The sequence below is a fragment of the Microcaecilia unicolor genome, chromosome 5 (genome assembly GCF_901765095.1).
Source record: "Microcaecilia unicolor chromosome 5, aMicUni1.1, whole genome shotgun sequence".
NCBI classification, from domain to species: domain Eukaryota; kingdom Metazoa; phylum Chordata; class Amphibia; order Gymnophiona; family Siphonopidae; genus Microcaecilia; species Microcaecilia unicolor.
The window spans coordinates 812,230-830,125 of record NC_044035.1 but is presented as its reverse complement, the minus strand read 5'-3'; the positions used below and the strand labels follow the sequence as shown (position 1 = coordinate 830,125).

Here is a 17,896-nt window from a genome sequence, read left to right as displayed (position 1 = left end):
GTATGACACATTACCAAGTTCTTTTATCTCAACATTGAGGTTTAAACACTTTACAATGTCCTTGTACTCTTGCTCACTTTTGCTTGCAATGAGCAGATCATCAACAAAAGCTAAAATGTATGCATATTGTCCATTTGTGCACCTAGTGTACAAACATTTATCTGCTTCACCTTGCTTAAATCCTAAATTTGTCAATATTTCATGCAATTTTTCATTCCAACATTCTGCACTTTGCTTTAATCCACAAAGACCTTTGTTTAATTTACACACTAGCTGTCTTTGTTTTGTATTTATGAAACCTGTTGGTTGTTCCATGTACAAGTCTTCAGTTATATCTCCGTGAAGAAATGCTGTTTTCACATCAATGTGGTTGACTTGCATGCCTTTTGAGACTGCAATGCTCAGAAGTGTTCTGATTGTCGTGTGTTTCACTACAGGTGCAAACACTTCATCAAAATCTTCTCCATATTTTTGAAGATATCCCTTTGCGACTAATCTGGCTTTATACCTTTCCACTTTTCCTTGTGCATTCCTTTTTAACTTGAATACCCATTTGCATCCTATAGCTTTCTTGCCAGGAGGTAATTTTGTAAGAATCCAAGTATTATTTTTATCCAATGCATCAATTTCTTCTTGTGCAGCTTTATGCCATTTAGCAGCTTCTTCTGCTGGCATTTTCTCAATCTCATCCCATGTTAAGGGCTCTTGAGCTTCTGCTGACTTTGTTAAGTAAGACAGTCTTGGGGGTGGAACACCTTTGTTTTCCCTGGATGAGCGTCTGACAACAGGTTGGTCTGACCTTTCTGCATCCTCTATATCTGAGAGTTCTTCTCCAATTGATTCCCCTTCTCCAACTGTACTGTCTTCTTCAATGATCCTTTCTGTGTCTGCTTCCTCTGCCTGTTCCTCGTTAGATACAGGTGAGTTGCTTTCAGACATCTGCCTTGGTATGGCATTTATATACACTGGCATGTCTATTATGGTTCTAGTTTCATATTCTGGATGATAAGGCTCATCTGGGATAATCCAGCCTTTATCAACCCTTTTGTTTTCATCAAAATATGTAACATGTCTTATGCCAACAATGCCAGTTTTCAGATTCAAAATTCTATATCCTTTGTGTCCTGGAGCATAGCCAACTAAAATGCCCCTTTCTGTTGTGGAATCCAGCTTATGCCTTCTTTGCTTTGGTACATGAGCATATGCTGTACTTCCAAATGTTCTTATATGTGACAGGTTTGGCTTCCTACCATGCCATGTCTCATGTGGTGTGCGCTCAGCGCCTTTAGTTGGCATTCTGTTTTGTAGGTACACTGCTGTGAGAATGGCTTCCCCCCATAGTCTTTTAGAGAGATTGCTATCTGACAGCATACATCTGGTCATTTCCACAAGTGACCTAAATTTTCTCTCTGCAACAGAATTTTGCTCTGGTGTATAAGCTACTGTTGTGATATGTTGAATGCCTTCTTGTTCTAGAAATGTGCGCATGCTTTGTGAAGTGAACTCACCACCATTGTCGGTCTGAAGAACCTTTGGTTTTCTTTCAAATTTATTGCTCACCATGGCTACGTATTTCTTCAGCATGTCTGTGACTTGACTTTTCTCTTTCAGCAAATAGGCCACACAATATCTAGAGAAATCATCCAAGAATATTAGCACAAATCTGTTATTTCCCAATGATGGGATATTAAACGGTCCACATAAGTCACTGTGTATTAAGTCCAGCACTTTATTACTCCTATTTCCTGTGTATGCAGGAAATGAGGGTCTCACACCTTTTTGAGTAACACAGTCTATGCATTTCTCCATTTTACCAGCATCTGCACTTATCTGAATGCCGGTGGCTAGTTGCTTACTGTAAAGATCCTGGATCACCTTAGAATCACGATGTCCCAGGCGGCGGTGCCAGATTTCCAGACTACATTTACCATCATTCTTCCTTACTTGCGCCATATGTGAGGCTTCACCTGAAATGTTCAGCTTATAAACATCATTATGCATAAAAGCTTCAGCATACACTTCATCATTTTTAGAGATTGTGCACTTACTGTTTTCAAAATGAATCACAAATCCCTTCTTATCTAATGTAGATACACTAAGCATATTGCAAACTGCTTGGGGAATATACAAGACATCACTTACAGGAATTTCTTTAACTTCATTAGACACTTTGCATTTTAAGAATCCAATACCTTTTGCTTGGATCTTAGCAGTCCCTGCGTTTGCAGTTTTAAGAATACCTTCCTCTGGACACATTTCCTGAAAGAAATCTTTACAATTGGTTAAATGGCATGTGCTCCCTGAATCCAAAATCCAAGTACTTTCATTTGAATTATTATTTACCATAGTCAAAGATTTTTCTGCCATTAGAAAGCCCTTGTGTTTATCTTTGTCCTTCATACATTTCCTGGTTTGAAAATTCTTTAGTTCCATTGGCTTAGGTGAGCTAGAGGGAGTGTTTTGTGTTTCCTTACACCATTTAGATACATGTCCCTCCTTTCCACATGAGTAGCAAATCAGCTTGCCCTTGGGTGGAGTTTTCCCATAGCTCCGCCTTCCTCTGTTCTTTGCCAAGAAATTTGTTTCATTTCTCTCTGACTGACTTTGAGAACACATCTCCTCAGAATCATTTATTATGCATTCCTGCCTTAGTTTTGATGTTGCCTGTTCAAAAGATTGCCCTTCAATGGCCTCATTTACAGACCTAAAAACATCAAACTTCTTTGATAGTGAGGTAAAAAGAAATGCTCTTTTCAATGCATCACACATGGGAATTCCTGAAAGTTCTAACTTTTGAAATGAAGACATAAGATGCATAATGTGATCATTACATTTACTTTTATCCCTTAATTTGGTTTCATTCAACTCTGCCAGCCAAATTGGTTGCTGCTTTGCATATGTAGTTGCATACATAGTTCTCAGTTTATATAAAATGTCCTTTGGTGTATCTTTTCCCTCCACTAATATGGCTTGTTTCTCTGAGAGAGCTTCCAAAAGCATGCACTTCACATAATAGTTTGCATTGTCCCATTCAGCCATATTTTCAGCTGTTCTGTCTTGGTCTAAGCATATATTTAATCCTTTTGCTCAAAGGAGACATATGAATCTTAGTTCCCACTGCCGATAATTAAACTCAGTTAATTTAGGCACCTTGAGAGAATAGAACAATGGTGAATTTCTTCCCTCAGCCATTTTCTTAGCCTTCTGTCTGCTGTGTGGGGGGGGAGAGAGAGACAGACTGAATCTTTCCTTTAAAACTTAAGAGAAAAATGTGGCCTTTTTTTCTGCCTGGTAATATTTCTCTTCTTTTTCAATTCCTGGCCCTGGGCCCATAACCCTTTTGTTGGATTATTTGTAGTAAATAATTAGCAGATTTTAGTACACACAGCTTCAGCTTTAGAAATGTTAATTTCTTTCTTCATCTCTCTCTCATTCACCCCTGAATAATTCACTGCTGAGTCACTTTAAAGTTGAAGTAACAAAACATCTGTTTACTCACAGTTTGTAGTTAGATTATAATCAGACAGGCTTATATATACATATTACTATACATTTGTATTATCAGCTCCTTCCATGTGCTTAGATGGTAATGGATGCTCACACCACCATAGATCCTCTCAGGTTAGGAGAGATCATGAGCTCCATGTGCTCCATGTGCTGCATCTGCTGTGTCTAACCCCCACAGGAAGTTGCATAGCAGTGTGACCTCTCTAAGTAATTCACATCAGAGGTCACAGAGTAATCACAGAGAAATAATAGGTGACAGGCAATGCATGTAAAATACAATTACATTCCAACATTCAGCTGTAATAACGTTAAAAGAACTCCTGCCTACCAATCAGCTCTCAGTGCCCCCCCCCCCTCGACGCATCACCCAAGACCCTCCCCCTGGCGCATCACCAAAGCCCCTACCCCCCCCCCCCCTCGGGCACATCAACTCCCTCGCCACCTGCAGCCGCCAATACTAACGCTGTCTGGCCGCTGCTGCTTCTCCTGTGGAGCAGCAGCGGCTGGTACAAAAATAAAAAAGCCACAAAAAGATTTTTAACCTGAAACGCGGCTCCGTAGACAGCCATCTGGCATTGGCTGTCATCACTGCAGCCGCTCCTCCTCTCCCCTCCACGTCTCTGCCCCTGCAGGAAAACCCCGGAGGAGCGTAGCGATGTCAGAGGGGAGAGGAGGAGCAGCTGCAGAGATGACAGCCAATGCCAGATGGCTGTCTACGGAGCCGTGTTTCAGGTTTAAAATCATTTTTTTGGCTTTTTCCTTTTTGTACCGGCCGCTGCTGCTCAACAGGAGACGCAGCAGCGGCCGGACAGCGTTAGTATTGGCGGCTGCGGATGGCGAGGGGGTTGATGTGCCCGAGGGGGGGAGGTAGGGGCTTGGGTGATGCACCGAGGGGGGAGGGGAGGGTCGCTGGACATGGGTGGCTGCAGGGGGGGCAGGGGAGAGAGGTGGGTCGCTGGACATGGGTGCCTACAGGGGGGGCAAGGGGAAAGGAGAGGAGGGTCGTTGGACATGGGTGGCTGAAGGGGGGGGCAGGGGAAGAGGAGGGTTGCTGGACATGGGTGGCTGCAGGGGGGGCAGGGGGAGAGGAGGGTTGCTGGACATGGGTGGCTGCAGGGGGAGAGGAGAGTCGCTGGACATGGGTGGCTGCAGGGGGAGCAGGGGAGAGAGGAGGGCCGCTGCACATGCTGGGGTGGCTGCAGGGGCAGAGGAGGGTTGGTGGGGAGGGGGTCCTGAGACCAGATGGGTGGCTGCAGGGGGGGCAGGGGAGACAGGAAGGACGCTGCAGGGGGGGGGATTACCTTGCTAGCACCTGTTTCATTGCCTACCGAAACAGGACTTTTATACTAGTAGGCAAAAAAGTAAAAGATTCATGATAACATTATTTATTTATTTTTAGGCCATTTATACCCCGCCTTTTGCCACAGTGTTGCAGCCCCAAAGCGGCTTACAATGAACTAATAAATAAAATTAGCAGCCGTGAGACTTCGTTAAACTCTATAAGCCTATAAACCTGCACTACCATTAACCGAGTTGCTTCAGGTGCGCCGCTGGACACCGTGTCTAAAAGCACACTGTATATCAAGTCCCATTTCCCTTTCCTCTTTCTCCTCTAAACAACTGTCCATGTCCTCCATGCAGCTACCCAGGTATCTCCGTCTGCAGTTCTGTCGCTGTACCAAGAGTTTCCTTCTTCACTTCTGCCAAAACTGTTTTAATATTCTGGAATCAGCATTTTAACTCCTCTCTGGATATGGAGGTGAGTCCACTGCTCACCTCCATATCCACCTCCCAGATGAGGTCACTCATATGTTCCCTTTAGCTGTGCCATCGCTTGCCACGTGGTCCCCACTACCGGGGCTTCCCTAATTAAAATTGGTGCAAATCAGTTTTCCACTTATGTATTTATTTTATTTATTGGGATTTATTAACCGCCTTTATGAAGAGGTAGATCTCCAACTAGTAGCCCCTCCAGTTCTTGTCTTTTTGGGGTGAGATAGCTGTTGTTTGATTATACTATAAGGCCTAGCTGCACAGAGTTTCTGACTGAAGTGGCCATGCCCTCGGATGAAGTCACTTATTCTGTGTATGCCTATGTTTTACGCATGTGTACCCTTAGGCAATTTGGTAAGAACTCTTTTCTTCATGCAAAAGCTTTATAAAATTACCCCCATATTGGCTATAATAATCTCTTGGTGTATGGGACTATGAGCTCTGAAATGTTTGCTATGCTGTCTGGCAGGGACGAAGTCTAGAAAGGATAGGAGGTGGTAGAAGAGGAGAGCTTAGAGAAGGGAGTGAAGGACAAGAGTATAGGAAGAATTTGGAGAATGGTTTGGGGAGTGGGCTAGCAGAAGGGAAAATGGGCCTACTTTGTGCTGAGCTATAAACGTGCATGTGTTTAATTTTGGCTTAAAAGGTTACCAGCTGATTTCAAAAGTTTCCTACAGATTTTTCCTATATAGAGCCCTCTGAACATGCATTTGATATAAAATGTACCTTTATATCAAGACATACTCTTTTTTTCCATATTAGACACAAATTGACTAGGTTTGTCCGATGAGTTAAAAATGTGTAACCTGTAAGTCTTTTATTTTCAGCACTTGCTCCTGAATTTGATTCAGTTGATAAGTCGAACCCAAACTGTGTGGTTCTTGGTGATGCTGCTAATAATTTCTCCTACGAAAATCTTAACAAAGCGTTCCAAGTTCTGATTGGATTAGAAACTCCAATTCTTTTCTCCCTAGGAAAAGGGTAAGCTATCAAATGGACTATTTTCAAAACTATTTATGTATATAAGGTTGTCATTTACATGAAAAGGATGGAGTCTGGACTTCAATAAATCATTTTCTGTCTGGAAAACATGCTTTCCAGGCAGAAATGGCTCTTACGCATGTGTCTTCAGCCTTGCTCAGGAGTGGACTCAGAGTACTCTGGGCCCCCTGCCATGCTGCTGCCACTGCCCCCACTGCCCCCACCCCCGCCGTGCTGCCTCCCTCTCACCGTGTTGCCGCTGTCCTCCCTTACCTTGAAGGCCCCTGGTGGTCTAGTGGCTTCTTCAGGGGCAGGAAATAAATTCCCCTCTTTCCTGCCCACCCGTTGCCTCTATTCTGCCTGGCGCAGTGCCATGTTTACAAAATGGCTGCCAAGACTTCCCACAGTAGTCTCGCCTCTCGTGACACTACCGTGGGAGTCTGCAGCCATTTTGTAAATACAGCGCTGCAACCAGAGAGAATAGCAGCAGCGACTATTAGACCACCAGGGCCCCGTGGGGGCTGAAGTGGGCAACCGGGCAGAGCCTCTGGACCTCGTAGAGCCTCTCGGCCCTTGAATGGTCAGTCCACCCCTACATGCACTGTGTGTAGATGTTCAGTGTTGCAGTGTACATATGTATACTCACACATTTTTACCTTTGCATCAGGTGTAAAATTGTACACTGGTGGGGGCACCTTGTAAATATAATTACCACCTATATTGACCCTATGTTATTCCAGAAAAAAGTAGACTCTTGGCCACATTTAGGAAACAAAAATCCAAGGGTAAACTTTAGGGTTGCCAATTAACCAGTTTTTATTTGGTCAAGCTGGGCTGCTGGCAGAGGTTGAAACAGACAACTGAAAAGCCATTTTTTATATGGGTGTGAGAAGGAGTGGATGGTAAACTGAAGAGCACTTTCTCACAGATATCAGAATTAAGCCACCTTACAGAAGGGGGCGCTATGGATGCTAAGAGTAAGCCACCTTAGGATAGGTGGGAAAAACCTACTCCTTGTCATCAAAAACCAGACCAGTCCAGACCAATGGGTTATGTCCATCCACAAGTGGAAGGAGACAGAGAAAATAGTTCCAAGCACTGCACCTCTTAAGGATATCGTGCAGCCTGGAATGATATGATAGAGGTATATAAAATAATGAGTGAAGTGGAACAAATAGATATGGAGCGTCTGTTTACGCTTTCCAAAAATACTAGGACAAGGGAGCATGCAATGAAGCTGGAGTGCAGTAAGTTTAAAACAAATAAGAGAAAAATTTCTTTACTCGGCGTGTAATTCGACTCTGGAATTTGTTGCCGGAGAATGTGGTTAAGGCGGTTAGCTTAGCAGAGTTTAAGAAAGGTTTGGACGGCTTCCTGAAGGAAAAGGCCATAGAAAGTTATTAAATGGACGTAGGGAAAAATCCACTATTCCTGGGACAAGCAGTACAAAATGCTTTGCTCTGTAGATCTTGTCGGGTGATTGTGACCTGGATTGGCCACTGTCGGAGACAGGGTGCTGGGCTAGATGGACCTTTAGAGGCATATTTTCAAAGCACTTTGGGAGGCTAAGTTCCATAGGTTTCTATGGAACTTTGGGAGGCTAAGTGCTTTGAAAATGAGCCTCTTGGTCTGTCCCAGTGTGGCGAAGCTTATGTCTTATGTCTCAGTATTTTCTCTGTCTCATAGCGGATGGTGGATGGATGTGCAGCTCCTGTTGGTGATGGCGGGCTAGCTCATGTTCCCGCTTTGTTGGCTGACGATTGAGCTAGGGGTGTGCTGGTAACCCCAATTTGGGGTTTTTTGAGATGATAGTGCTCCTGGGTCCCTTCATCTGCCAGCTAGGGGATACTTGTGTTGGGAAGAAAAGAGGGAAATATGATAAGAAGAAAGATATAAGGACTCTGAAATATAAGAGTATTCAAGTGATTTTAAAAAAGCACGGATACACCAGCATGAATACTGTCTACCCTGGATGATATTTGACACCATGCAATAGGTTACGGCAACCACGGCCCCCATTGACAGATAAGTGTATTGGCACTTATGCTTGTGGAAAATCATAAATAGAGTAAGAACATTCTTTATTTTAGGAAAATGGAGGCAGGGAGGGTCGCAGTGCGATGATGTAAAGTTGATTAAAGACTCACCAATTTCAGGCCCTGCCTGTGATGATGCCCAGGCGATTCCTTGCTTCCTTACAGGACTCAGTAATGCGCTTCGTCTGGGCAGGCAAGCGTCCGAGGCTAGCTCGTCAGCTGCTTTATCAAGACAAGAAAAGGGGGGGGGGATGGGGGTCCCTAACCTTAATTGGTATTATAGGGCTAGTCAGGGAAGAGCCGCCATTGAATGGTACCAAGAATACCCTGATAGACAATGGGTGCACCTGGAACAACACTCTTTGGGGTCCACGCCGTTGGGGGCCCTCATGTGGCTGCCTAGGCAGTTTCGGCAGCTGGGTGAGGAGGTGTGTCCGTCCATATGTGTCACATTCCACTATTGGGATAGCCTATTTCCCCAGGGTCATTGTGTGCTAACCCAGATGTCACCCATAGCCTTTAACCCGTTGTTTAAGCCAGGGACAGTAGCTGGGCCCTTCAGGAGGTGGTATAGGGAGGGTTTGAGGACTTGGGGACAATTGTTAGAGAACGGTTCGCTGATGTCTTTTGCCACACTGCAATCCACATATTCAGTTAGAGAGGGGGACACGTATGCCTATCAGCAACTTACCCATTTCCTTAAAACGAAGGCGGTGGGTCAGGTAATACAGAGGCAAAGACTGGAAGTGGAGGAGATTTGTTTTAAATTTGTTTCATCAAGAGGCTTGATAGGACGCTTATACAAAAGTGTCAATGCACAGGTTTCCAGCTACACCCAGCATAGGTCCAGTTGGGAGCGGGAACTAGGAGTGTCTCTGGGTGGACCCGAGTGGGAGTGAATAGAAAGAGCAGCGAGTGGTGTGTCTGTTCATGTCCCCCTTAAAGAGAATGCGTTGAAGGTTCTGTTTCGGTGGTACCTTACGCCGGATCGTCTCCAGCGCATCTTTCCGACCACATTGGGCCTGTGCTGGAGAGGGTGTGGCCATAAGGGGACTATGGGGCATGTGTGGTGGGGATGTGTGAAGATTCGGGCGTTTTGGAAATCAGTACACCACCGACTACAGAGTTGTGTGGGGTGTGTGGTTCCGTGGACCCCCAAGGTTTTCTTGTTCTCTGCAGACATGCATGGCTTAAAACCACATCACCAAGCTCTGTTGCGGCAGGCGGTGGGGGCTGCTAGAGTAGTAATCGCAGCACATTGGAAGCAGAAGGGGGTTCCTCCCATTAAGAAGTGGGAAAACAAGTTGACATACATATGTGAAATGGAGCGGCTGATGGCCGACAGAAAACATCAGCTGCACAGATGGCAGTCTATATGGGAATACTTTTTGAGAAAGTAAGCTTTACAGGTCAAACGAAAGATGAACTGTTACATTCGGACTATAGGGTCAAGGAGCAGGGGTATGGGAAGGTCAGGGAGGGTGGGTTGTTGGCGGGGTTGGGGGCTAGGGATTCCCATTGTTCATTTAAGTTCCAGTTAATCAATACATGTAATATAAAACAATTAACATAAATAAAAAATAAATAAAAAACAATTCAGAAGTTACCTATGGGAAAGTTACAATGTAAATGTAGCGTGCTGGGTAGGTGTTTATTCTTTTTCTACTATCCACAGCAGAAGCGCATTGTACCCAACCAATATGAAGCTGTATTGTATTGATATTTGGTTTAATAAAGACTTCTTGTAAACAAAAAAAAAAAGACTCACCAATTACACGGGGTGACTGGTATCTGTATAACTGAGCACTGCTCACAGTTTAGTTTAAAGTTACTTAGGGATAACCTAGAGCACATAGATTGTTTTATATTAATTATAAGAGCATATAAAAAAATACAAAAAAAGAATAGTACAACGGTTTCTTAATAATAGATCAGTTTTGAATACACGAAACTGGATTAAGAGAAGATACCCCAGGTGTGAGTAATTGATATATTAAATTTTAACTGCCAGACCCTCAACCATTCTTCTGACTTTTGGAGCTCCCTTCTCATCATGTCTACTCCCTCCAGGGTATCCACTCTATTGGCTATTTTCGTGTCATCTGCAAAAAGGCAAACATTTTCTTCCATCCCTTCAGCAATATCTTTCACAAATATATTAAACAGAATAGGCCCCAGCACCAACCCCTGAGGAACTCCACTGCTCACCTTCCTTTCCTCTGAGTGGTTTCCATTTACCACCTGTCAGTCAACCAGTTTCCTATCCAGTTCACCACTTATGGTCCTAAGTTCAGCCCTTTCAGCTTATTCTGTGTGGGACCGTATCAAAGGCTTTGCTGAAATCCAAGTAGATTACATCTAGCGCATGTCCTTTATCCAGTTCTTTGGTCACGCAGTCAGTCATCCAGTGATGTCATCACTTCCTGACTCTCTTCCAGTGCCTTTGCAATGAGTCACCTAGCCTGGTCTAGTGTGACTTGCAGCCTTGTTCCAGTCAGAGTCTTCAACCTTGTTCCAGTCTGTCTCTCCCATCCTGTTACAATTGTGTTCCAGTTCGTGGCTTTAACCTTGTTCCTCCTTGTTCTGTCGGAGTCTTCAGCCTAATTCCAGCCTTGTTTCAGTCCGCATCTTTTTTCCAGCCTGGTCGTCCGGCCCTTGGGCCTCCAGCTGTCTTGAGCTCCAGGTCTTTGGATCCCTTGGTCTCAACTCCGTTGGGCCAGCCCCAAAGGGCTCTCAAGAACCACACTCTGCTCTGAATTGTCAGGGCAACCCTAAGGGCTCTTTTAAGAGCTACTGTCTGGTCTAGTCTTTGCCAGTGCATGACTCGCCTTCCACCAGCCAGGGCCCACATAATCTTCTGGTTGGGTAGGCAGAGTAAACCCGACTGCGGCCCAAGGGCTCACCTACCCCGAGCCGTGACATCTGATAACTGAGTTGTGAATTGCTTTGATGTAGTAGCATTATATCAAGAATAAATAACATATCCACCCCCTCCCAAACACACATGTGCATTACATGCAGAAAGATAGCAAATAATTCCATGAACCATGTGCTGCAAGCTTTCTACATTTGTTAAACATAACATGTAATGACCTTTTTTTCCCTTATTTTCTTAAAGTGACTGGATTCACTCATCATGATGCAGTGTACAGTGTACAATAAAAGGGGAGAAGTCCAATTTCACTAGTCAAAGTGATGACATAGCAACACAAATCATGGTCACACCGTTAGCATAAAATACACCAGAAAAATGGTCAATGCTTTCTAGATCTCTGTGTATTAAGTGTTTGCTATTGTTCATTAACTATTAGACACTTTCTTAACAATCTGTTCACTCCAGAGACTGGTCTCCCTTTTATTTCTAGACGTTACTACAAAGAAACGGATGGTCTGAAACTGGATGTTGGAGTCTACATGAAGGCTTTAGAGGTATGTTTGTGATGGATATACCAGGCCACACAGAGTATGATAACATAAGGACCACAGACAGTATTTCTGTGACCATATATTAACACAAGTCAGTTTTCAAAGGGATCCAGCCAGCTATATAAGGCCTCAAAGCGTTATTTTATAATGGGTTGCCCTCCTTGTGTGGCAGATTGTGTGGAGTGGAGGAGTGGCCTAGTGGTTAGGGTGGTGGGCTTTGGTCCTGAGGAACTGAGTTCGATTCCCACTTCTGGCACAGGCAGCTCTTTGTGACTCTGGGCAAGTCACTTAATCCTCCATTGCCCCATATAAGCCGCATTGAGCCTGCCATGAGTGGGAAAGCGCGGGGTACAAATGTAATAAATATATGCAGAAGTTATATCAATTTTCAAAAGGAAAATATGTGAATACTTTCTCTTTGAAAATTACTCCCCAAAAATCATTCATACTCATTTACACCTCTGCACACAGATTTCCTGGCTTATTTTTACATGTTTGCACATAAGTATGTGTAAATGCTAATCATTTATTTTATTTATTTATTTGTTACATTTGTATCCCACATTTTCCCACCTATTTGCAGGCTCAATGTGGCTTACATAGTACCGTGAAGGCATTCGCCAAGTCCTGAATGAACAAATACAGTAATGTTGTGGTAGAATAAGGTTCGTGTGTACAGACACATTAGGGAATCGTAGAGATGTGAACATATGTATTTAGTTTGCATGAATTTATGTGTATATAGGATGTATGTTTTTCCCATTTACCTGCATGTATTCTGGACATTTTAAAAGAAGCCATTTCTGCATATAAAATTCTGATTTGTGTATGTAAAAAGTTTTTAAATTACCCTCATAGCTAGCTAGATCAAAGTCTTTGAAAATTGAGCAAGCTAACCAGCAAAGTTTAGCTCCTAGGTTTCACTGGACAGCTAGTGGACAGTTAATGATAGCCAGCAAGAGGAATAGAAACTAGGTTGGGGGGGAATAAAAACTTTAAACAGCTAACAGTGTTGTTCTGTTCTCATGTTCAGTGCTACCTGCCTAAATCTGGTCAGCCAATCTCTTGCTTAAAGATAAAATTGATGAGGGAGCACCCCCCCCCCCTCCTCTCCTGCAGTCCTTTCTCTCCTAACTGTAATGTTTTTAAAGAATATTCCCATAGCCCAATGCGTCCTCAATCCTTCTCTCCCGTAGTTGCAACAAAGTTTGGAAACTAATGTGAGTGTCCTAATTCTACCTAACCAAAAATCAGTTGGACCGCTACATGACCAAGGGGAAAAGGGACACTCAGGGAAGACAAAGCCATAGCGGAGAGATTAAATGAATTCTTTGCTTCGGTCTTCACCGAGGAAGATTTGGGAGAGATACCGGTGCCAGAAATGGTATTCAAAGCTGCGAGATACCTGCGAGTTAGAGAAACTGAATGAAATCTCTATAAACCTGGAGGATGTAATGACGCAAACTGAAGAGTAGCAAATCATCTGGACTAGATGGTATTCATCCCAGAGTACTAATAGAATTGAAAAATGAACTTTCATAACTATTGTTAGTAATATGTGTTTTATCTTTAAAATCAAGCATAGTACAAGAAGATTGGAGGGTGGTCAATGTAACACCAATTTTTGAAAAAGGTTCCATAGGTGATCCGGGAAATTATAGACCGATGAGCCTGACGTTGGTGCTGGGCAAAATGGTAGAGACTATTATAAAGAACAAATTTATGGAATATATTCAAAAGCATGAATTAATGAGACAAAGAGGGGCATTTTCGAAAGGGATGTCCAAGTTTTGATGAGGACGTCCTCACAAAACGTCCTGATCCAGGGGTGGGGAAACCCGTATTTTCGAAACAAGATGGATATCCATCTTTCATTTCGATAATACGCTCGGGGACGCCCAAATCCTGAAATTTGGTCATCCCTAGACTTGGTCGTTTCTGATTTTCGGCGATAATTGAAACCAAGGACGTCCATGTCAAAAACGACCAAATGCAATCCATGTGGTCATGGAAGGAGCCAGCATCTGTAGTGCAGTGGTCCCCCTGACATGCCAGGACACCAGCCGGGCACCCTAGGGGGCACTGCAGTGGACTTCATAAATTGCTCCCAGGTACATAGCTCCCTTACCTTGTGTGCTAAGCCCCCCAAAACCCACTACCCACAACTGTACACCACTACCATAGCCCTTACGGGTGAAGGGGGCACCTAGATGTGGGTTTTTGGTGGGTTTTGAAGGGCTCGCTGTTTCCTCCACAAACGTAACAGGTGGGGGGGATGGGCCTGGGTCCGCCTGCCTGAAGTGCACTCACTAAAACTGCTCCAAGGACCTGCAAACTGCTGTGATGGAGCTGAGTATGACATCTGAGGCTGGCAATCAATATTTTGAAATATATTTTTTGAATGTGAGAGGGGGTTATTGACCACTGGGGGAGTAAGGGGAGGTCATCCCCGATTCTCTCCGGTGGTCATCTAGTCAGTTTGGGCACCTTTTTGTGCCTTGGTCATAAGAAAAACACAGCCAGGTAAAGTCATCCAAGTGTTCGTCAGGGACGTACTTGTTTCTTTCGATTCTTTCGATTATGGGTCGAGGACATCCAAGTGTTAGGCACGCTCAAGTTCCGCCTTCGCTACACCTCCGATACACTCCCTTGAACTTTGACCGTCCCTGCGATGGAAAGCAGTTGGGGACGTCCAAAATCGGCTTTCGATTTGGACGACCCTGGGAGAAGGACGTCCATCTTCCGATTTATGTCAAAAGATGGGCGTCCTTCTCTTTCGAAAATGAGCCCAAAAGTCAACATGGATTTAGTGAAGGAAAATCTTGCCTCACTAATCTATTACATTTCTTTGAAGGGGTGAACAAACATGTGAATAAAGGTGAGCCGGTTGATATTGTGTATCTGGATTTTCAGAAGGCGTTTGACAAAGTACCTCATGAAAGACTCCAGAGGAAATTGGAGAGTCATGGGACAGGAGGTAGTGTCCTATTGTGGATTAAAAAGTGGTTAAAGGATAGAAAGCAGAGAGTAGGGCTAAATGGTCAGTATTCTTAATGGAGAAGGGCAGCCACATTGAGCCTTTAAATAGGTGGGGAAATGTGGGATACAAATGCAACAAATAAATATAGTGGGGTTCCGCTAGAATCGTTGCTTTTTAACATATTTATAAATGATCTAGAGATGGGAGTAACTAGTGAGGTAATTAAATTTGCTGATGACAGAAAGCTATTCAAAATTGTTAAATCACAAGAGCACCTTACGAAACTGGGAGACTGGGCATCTAAATGGCAGATGGTATTTAATGTGAGCAAGTGCAAAGTGATCCATGTTGGAAAGAGGAACCTGAACTATAGCTATGTAATGCAGGGTTCCACATTAGGAGTCACCAACTAGGAAAGGGATCTAGGTGTCATCGTTGATGATACGATGAAACTCTCTGCTCAATGTGCAGTAGTGGCTAAGAAAGCAAACGGTATATTAGGTGTTATTAGGAAAGGAATAGAAAACAAAAATGAGGATGCTATAATGCCTTTGTATTGCTCCATGGTGCGACTGCACCTTAAATATTGGTCGCCACATCTCAAAAAAGATATGGTGGAATTAGAAAAGGTGCAGAGAAGGGCAACGAAAATGATAAAGGGGTTGGGATGACTTTCCAATGAGGAAAGTCTAAAGAGGTTAGTACTCTTTAGCTTGGAGAAGAGATGGCTGAGGGGAGATATGATAGAGGTCTATAAAATAATGAATTGAATGGAACTGGTAGATGCGAATCGATTGTTTACTGTTTCCAAAAATACTAGGACTAGGGGGCACACAATGAAGCTACCAAGTAGTAAATTTAAAACAAATTGGAGAACTATTTCTTCGCTCAATGTGTAATAAAACTCTGGAATTCGTTGCCAGAGAATGTAGTAAAAGCAGTTCACATAGCAGGGTTTAAAAAAATGTTTGGCTAGCTTCCTAAAAGAAAAGCTCATAAGCCATTATTAAAATGGACTTGGGGAAAATCCATAAAATGTATTGCACTGCTTTGGGATCTTGCCAGGTACTTATGATCTGGATTGGAAACAGGATGCTGGGCTTGATGGGCCTTCCGTCTGTCCCAGTATGGCAATACTTATGTACTTATGACAGCTATTCCCTGTTACAGAGCAGCTTCAATGTGTAGGGATGGCTTGGTGGTTTAGGCTGCCAGCTGGAAGAGCACAGAGGTTGCTGGTTCAAGACCCACTGCAGCTTGCCATCAATAATGCACAGTGGAATACCCGGATTCATAGGTTGCAAGTCCTGCACCACTGCAGCTGGCTCTCCATAGTGCTCTATGGTTCTCGCAGCCAGATACTGTTGCAGCACCGCTACCTAGTCGGTCAGTCACGCTGGTTTGTTCCTATGTGCAGTCATGCTAGCCTGTTCTGATGCTCTGCCTTCCCCTGGTGCTATGTGTGCCAGGAGACCCTGCACCTCTGCCACTGTGTCATAAAACTGAGTAGAGCCCTTGTAAGTGACCCGGAGCTTGTCGGGGTAGAGCAGCGTGAAACGGATGTTAAGTTGAAATAATTTAGAACAAATATGACTGAAGGCTTTGTGTTGGGATGCTACTTTCATGGAGAAATCCTGAAAACAAAGGATTCATTTGTTCTCATAAGATAGTGTCTTTCCTGAACGTATAGCTTGTAATATGGCATTTTTGTGGGCAAAATTCAGTAGTTTCGGTATCACCACTCTGGGTCTGGCAGGTGTAGTGGTCGGACATTGGCCCAATTGGTGTGCCTTCTCCACTTGCAATGGCCCATAATACTGTAGCCTTCGCTCTAGAAAACCAATAAGTTCATTACCTGTGATGGATTCAGAGAATCCCACCAGACTCAAATTACTTCTTCTAGACCTATTTTCAAGGTCTTCCACTTTTTTTTCCAAGGCCAACAGTTGTCTGAGGAGGTGCGCTTGAGTATCCTCCACCACAGTAACGCGATCTTCCACCTCTCCCGTGTGTGCTTGAAAAGAAGCAATGTCTCGGCTTAGTTCCCTGTCAATGGGACTCAGTCGCTTGTCTAGCAGGAGTTCCATCGCAGATGTCATCTTTACGCTTATTATCTCTGCGACCTATGCTGAACACCTTTGGGAGCCTAAGTACTGTTAAACTTGAAATTCTGTGGCACGGCAGACAGAGAACAGCTGTTCAGCATCCTCTTACGGAGAAGGCATCGCATGTTCCCTCTCAGGTTCATTTTTAAAGAGCAGTAAAGTGAGTTGCAGTAGTCCAGATCAGGTAGTAAAATAGCCTGGGCAATTGTTCTCAAACTAGTTGATCTCAGCGATGACCTTGTAGATCTTAAATGCCAAAGAGATAAAAAGGACTTCCTGGTTTATTCATTAATTTGGTTCTCAAAATTTAGCTTTCAGTCCAAAGTAATTCCTAGATTTGGACGCTTCTGAAAATAGAGTGTAGCGGCACACTTTGGTTAAGTTCTGCTGAATATCTGCCGGCTTAAACAGCTCTGAATATTGACTCTTACATTTATAATGTATAAATGCTTAAGGAGAGAACCCCTAATGTTACTATAATTATATGTGTTTTTTCTGTATCGTCTTTTGGAAATGTGCTTTTATATATTTGTATTTTACACAGCACAGGAGGAAATTAATTTCAGTTTTCCAAGTGTTGTATGGCCTGCAGTTTGACTTTCTAGAATTTAGATTTTTGTCTACGTGTTTTGTTTCTAAGTTTTAATCTTTAATTCTATATTCACTGCCTGTCTGTAAAAATCTGTGTACAGAACAGTTTGCTATCATTTCCAGTTTGCATCTTCCAATAGTTGTGTTATTGGTGCTTCAGTGTCTGTTGTAATGTGTACAATACTGCTTTCTCTTCATTCCCGGACTTTTCTGATGCTCTTTTTTCTGTCTCTAAGTCTCTCTTGCTGTCACTCCCCCTTTTTCTCATGTTTCTTTTAAATTATATAAATTTGTGACACCTTTTCGTGTGTTTCTTTTCCTCTAGTATGCCTGTGATATTGAAGCTGAGGTGGTAGGGAAGCCATCAAAAGCATTTTTCCTCTCAGCTTTGGCAGACATGGATGTGGAGCCACATGAGGTAAGATTTCTTGCACTGTATTAATCCAATAACTATTTGTAACTTTTATCCAACTAGGATCTAAAAACACTTTACACTT

General features: G+C 43.4%; 1 protein-coding gene across 1 annotated transcript in view; it reads left to right on the top strand.

Moving 5' to 3' along the window:
• LHPP (phospholysine phosphohistidine inorganic pyrophosphate phosphatase) overlaps positions 1-17,896 on the top strand; it is a 49,710-nt gene that overhangs the window by 14,542 nt on the left and 17,272 nt on the right. Inside the window, exons 3-5 of the mRNA XM_030204740.1 lie at positions 6,108-6,261; positions 11,663-11,726; positions 17,725-17,817. Coding sequence (XP_030060600.1) covers positions 6,108-6,261; positions 11,663-11,726; positions 17,725-17,817 — 311 coding nt within the window. The remainder of the gene's footprint in view (positions 1-6,107; positions 6,262-11,662; positions 11,727-17,724; positions 17,818-17,896) is intronic.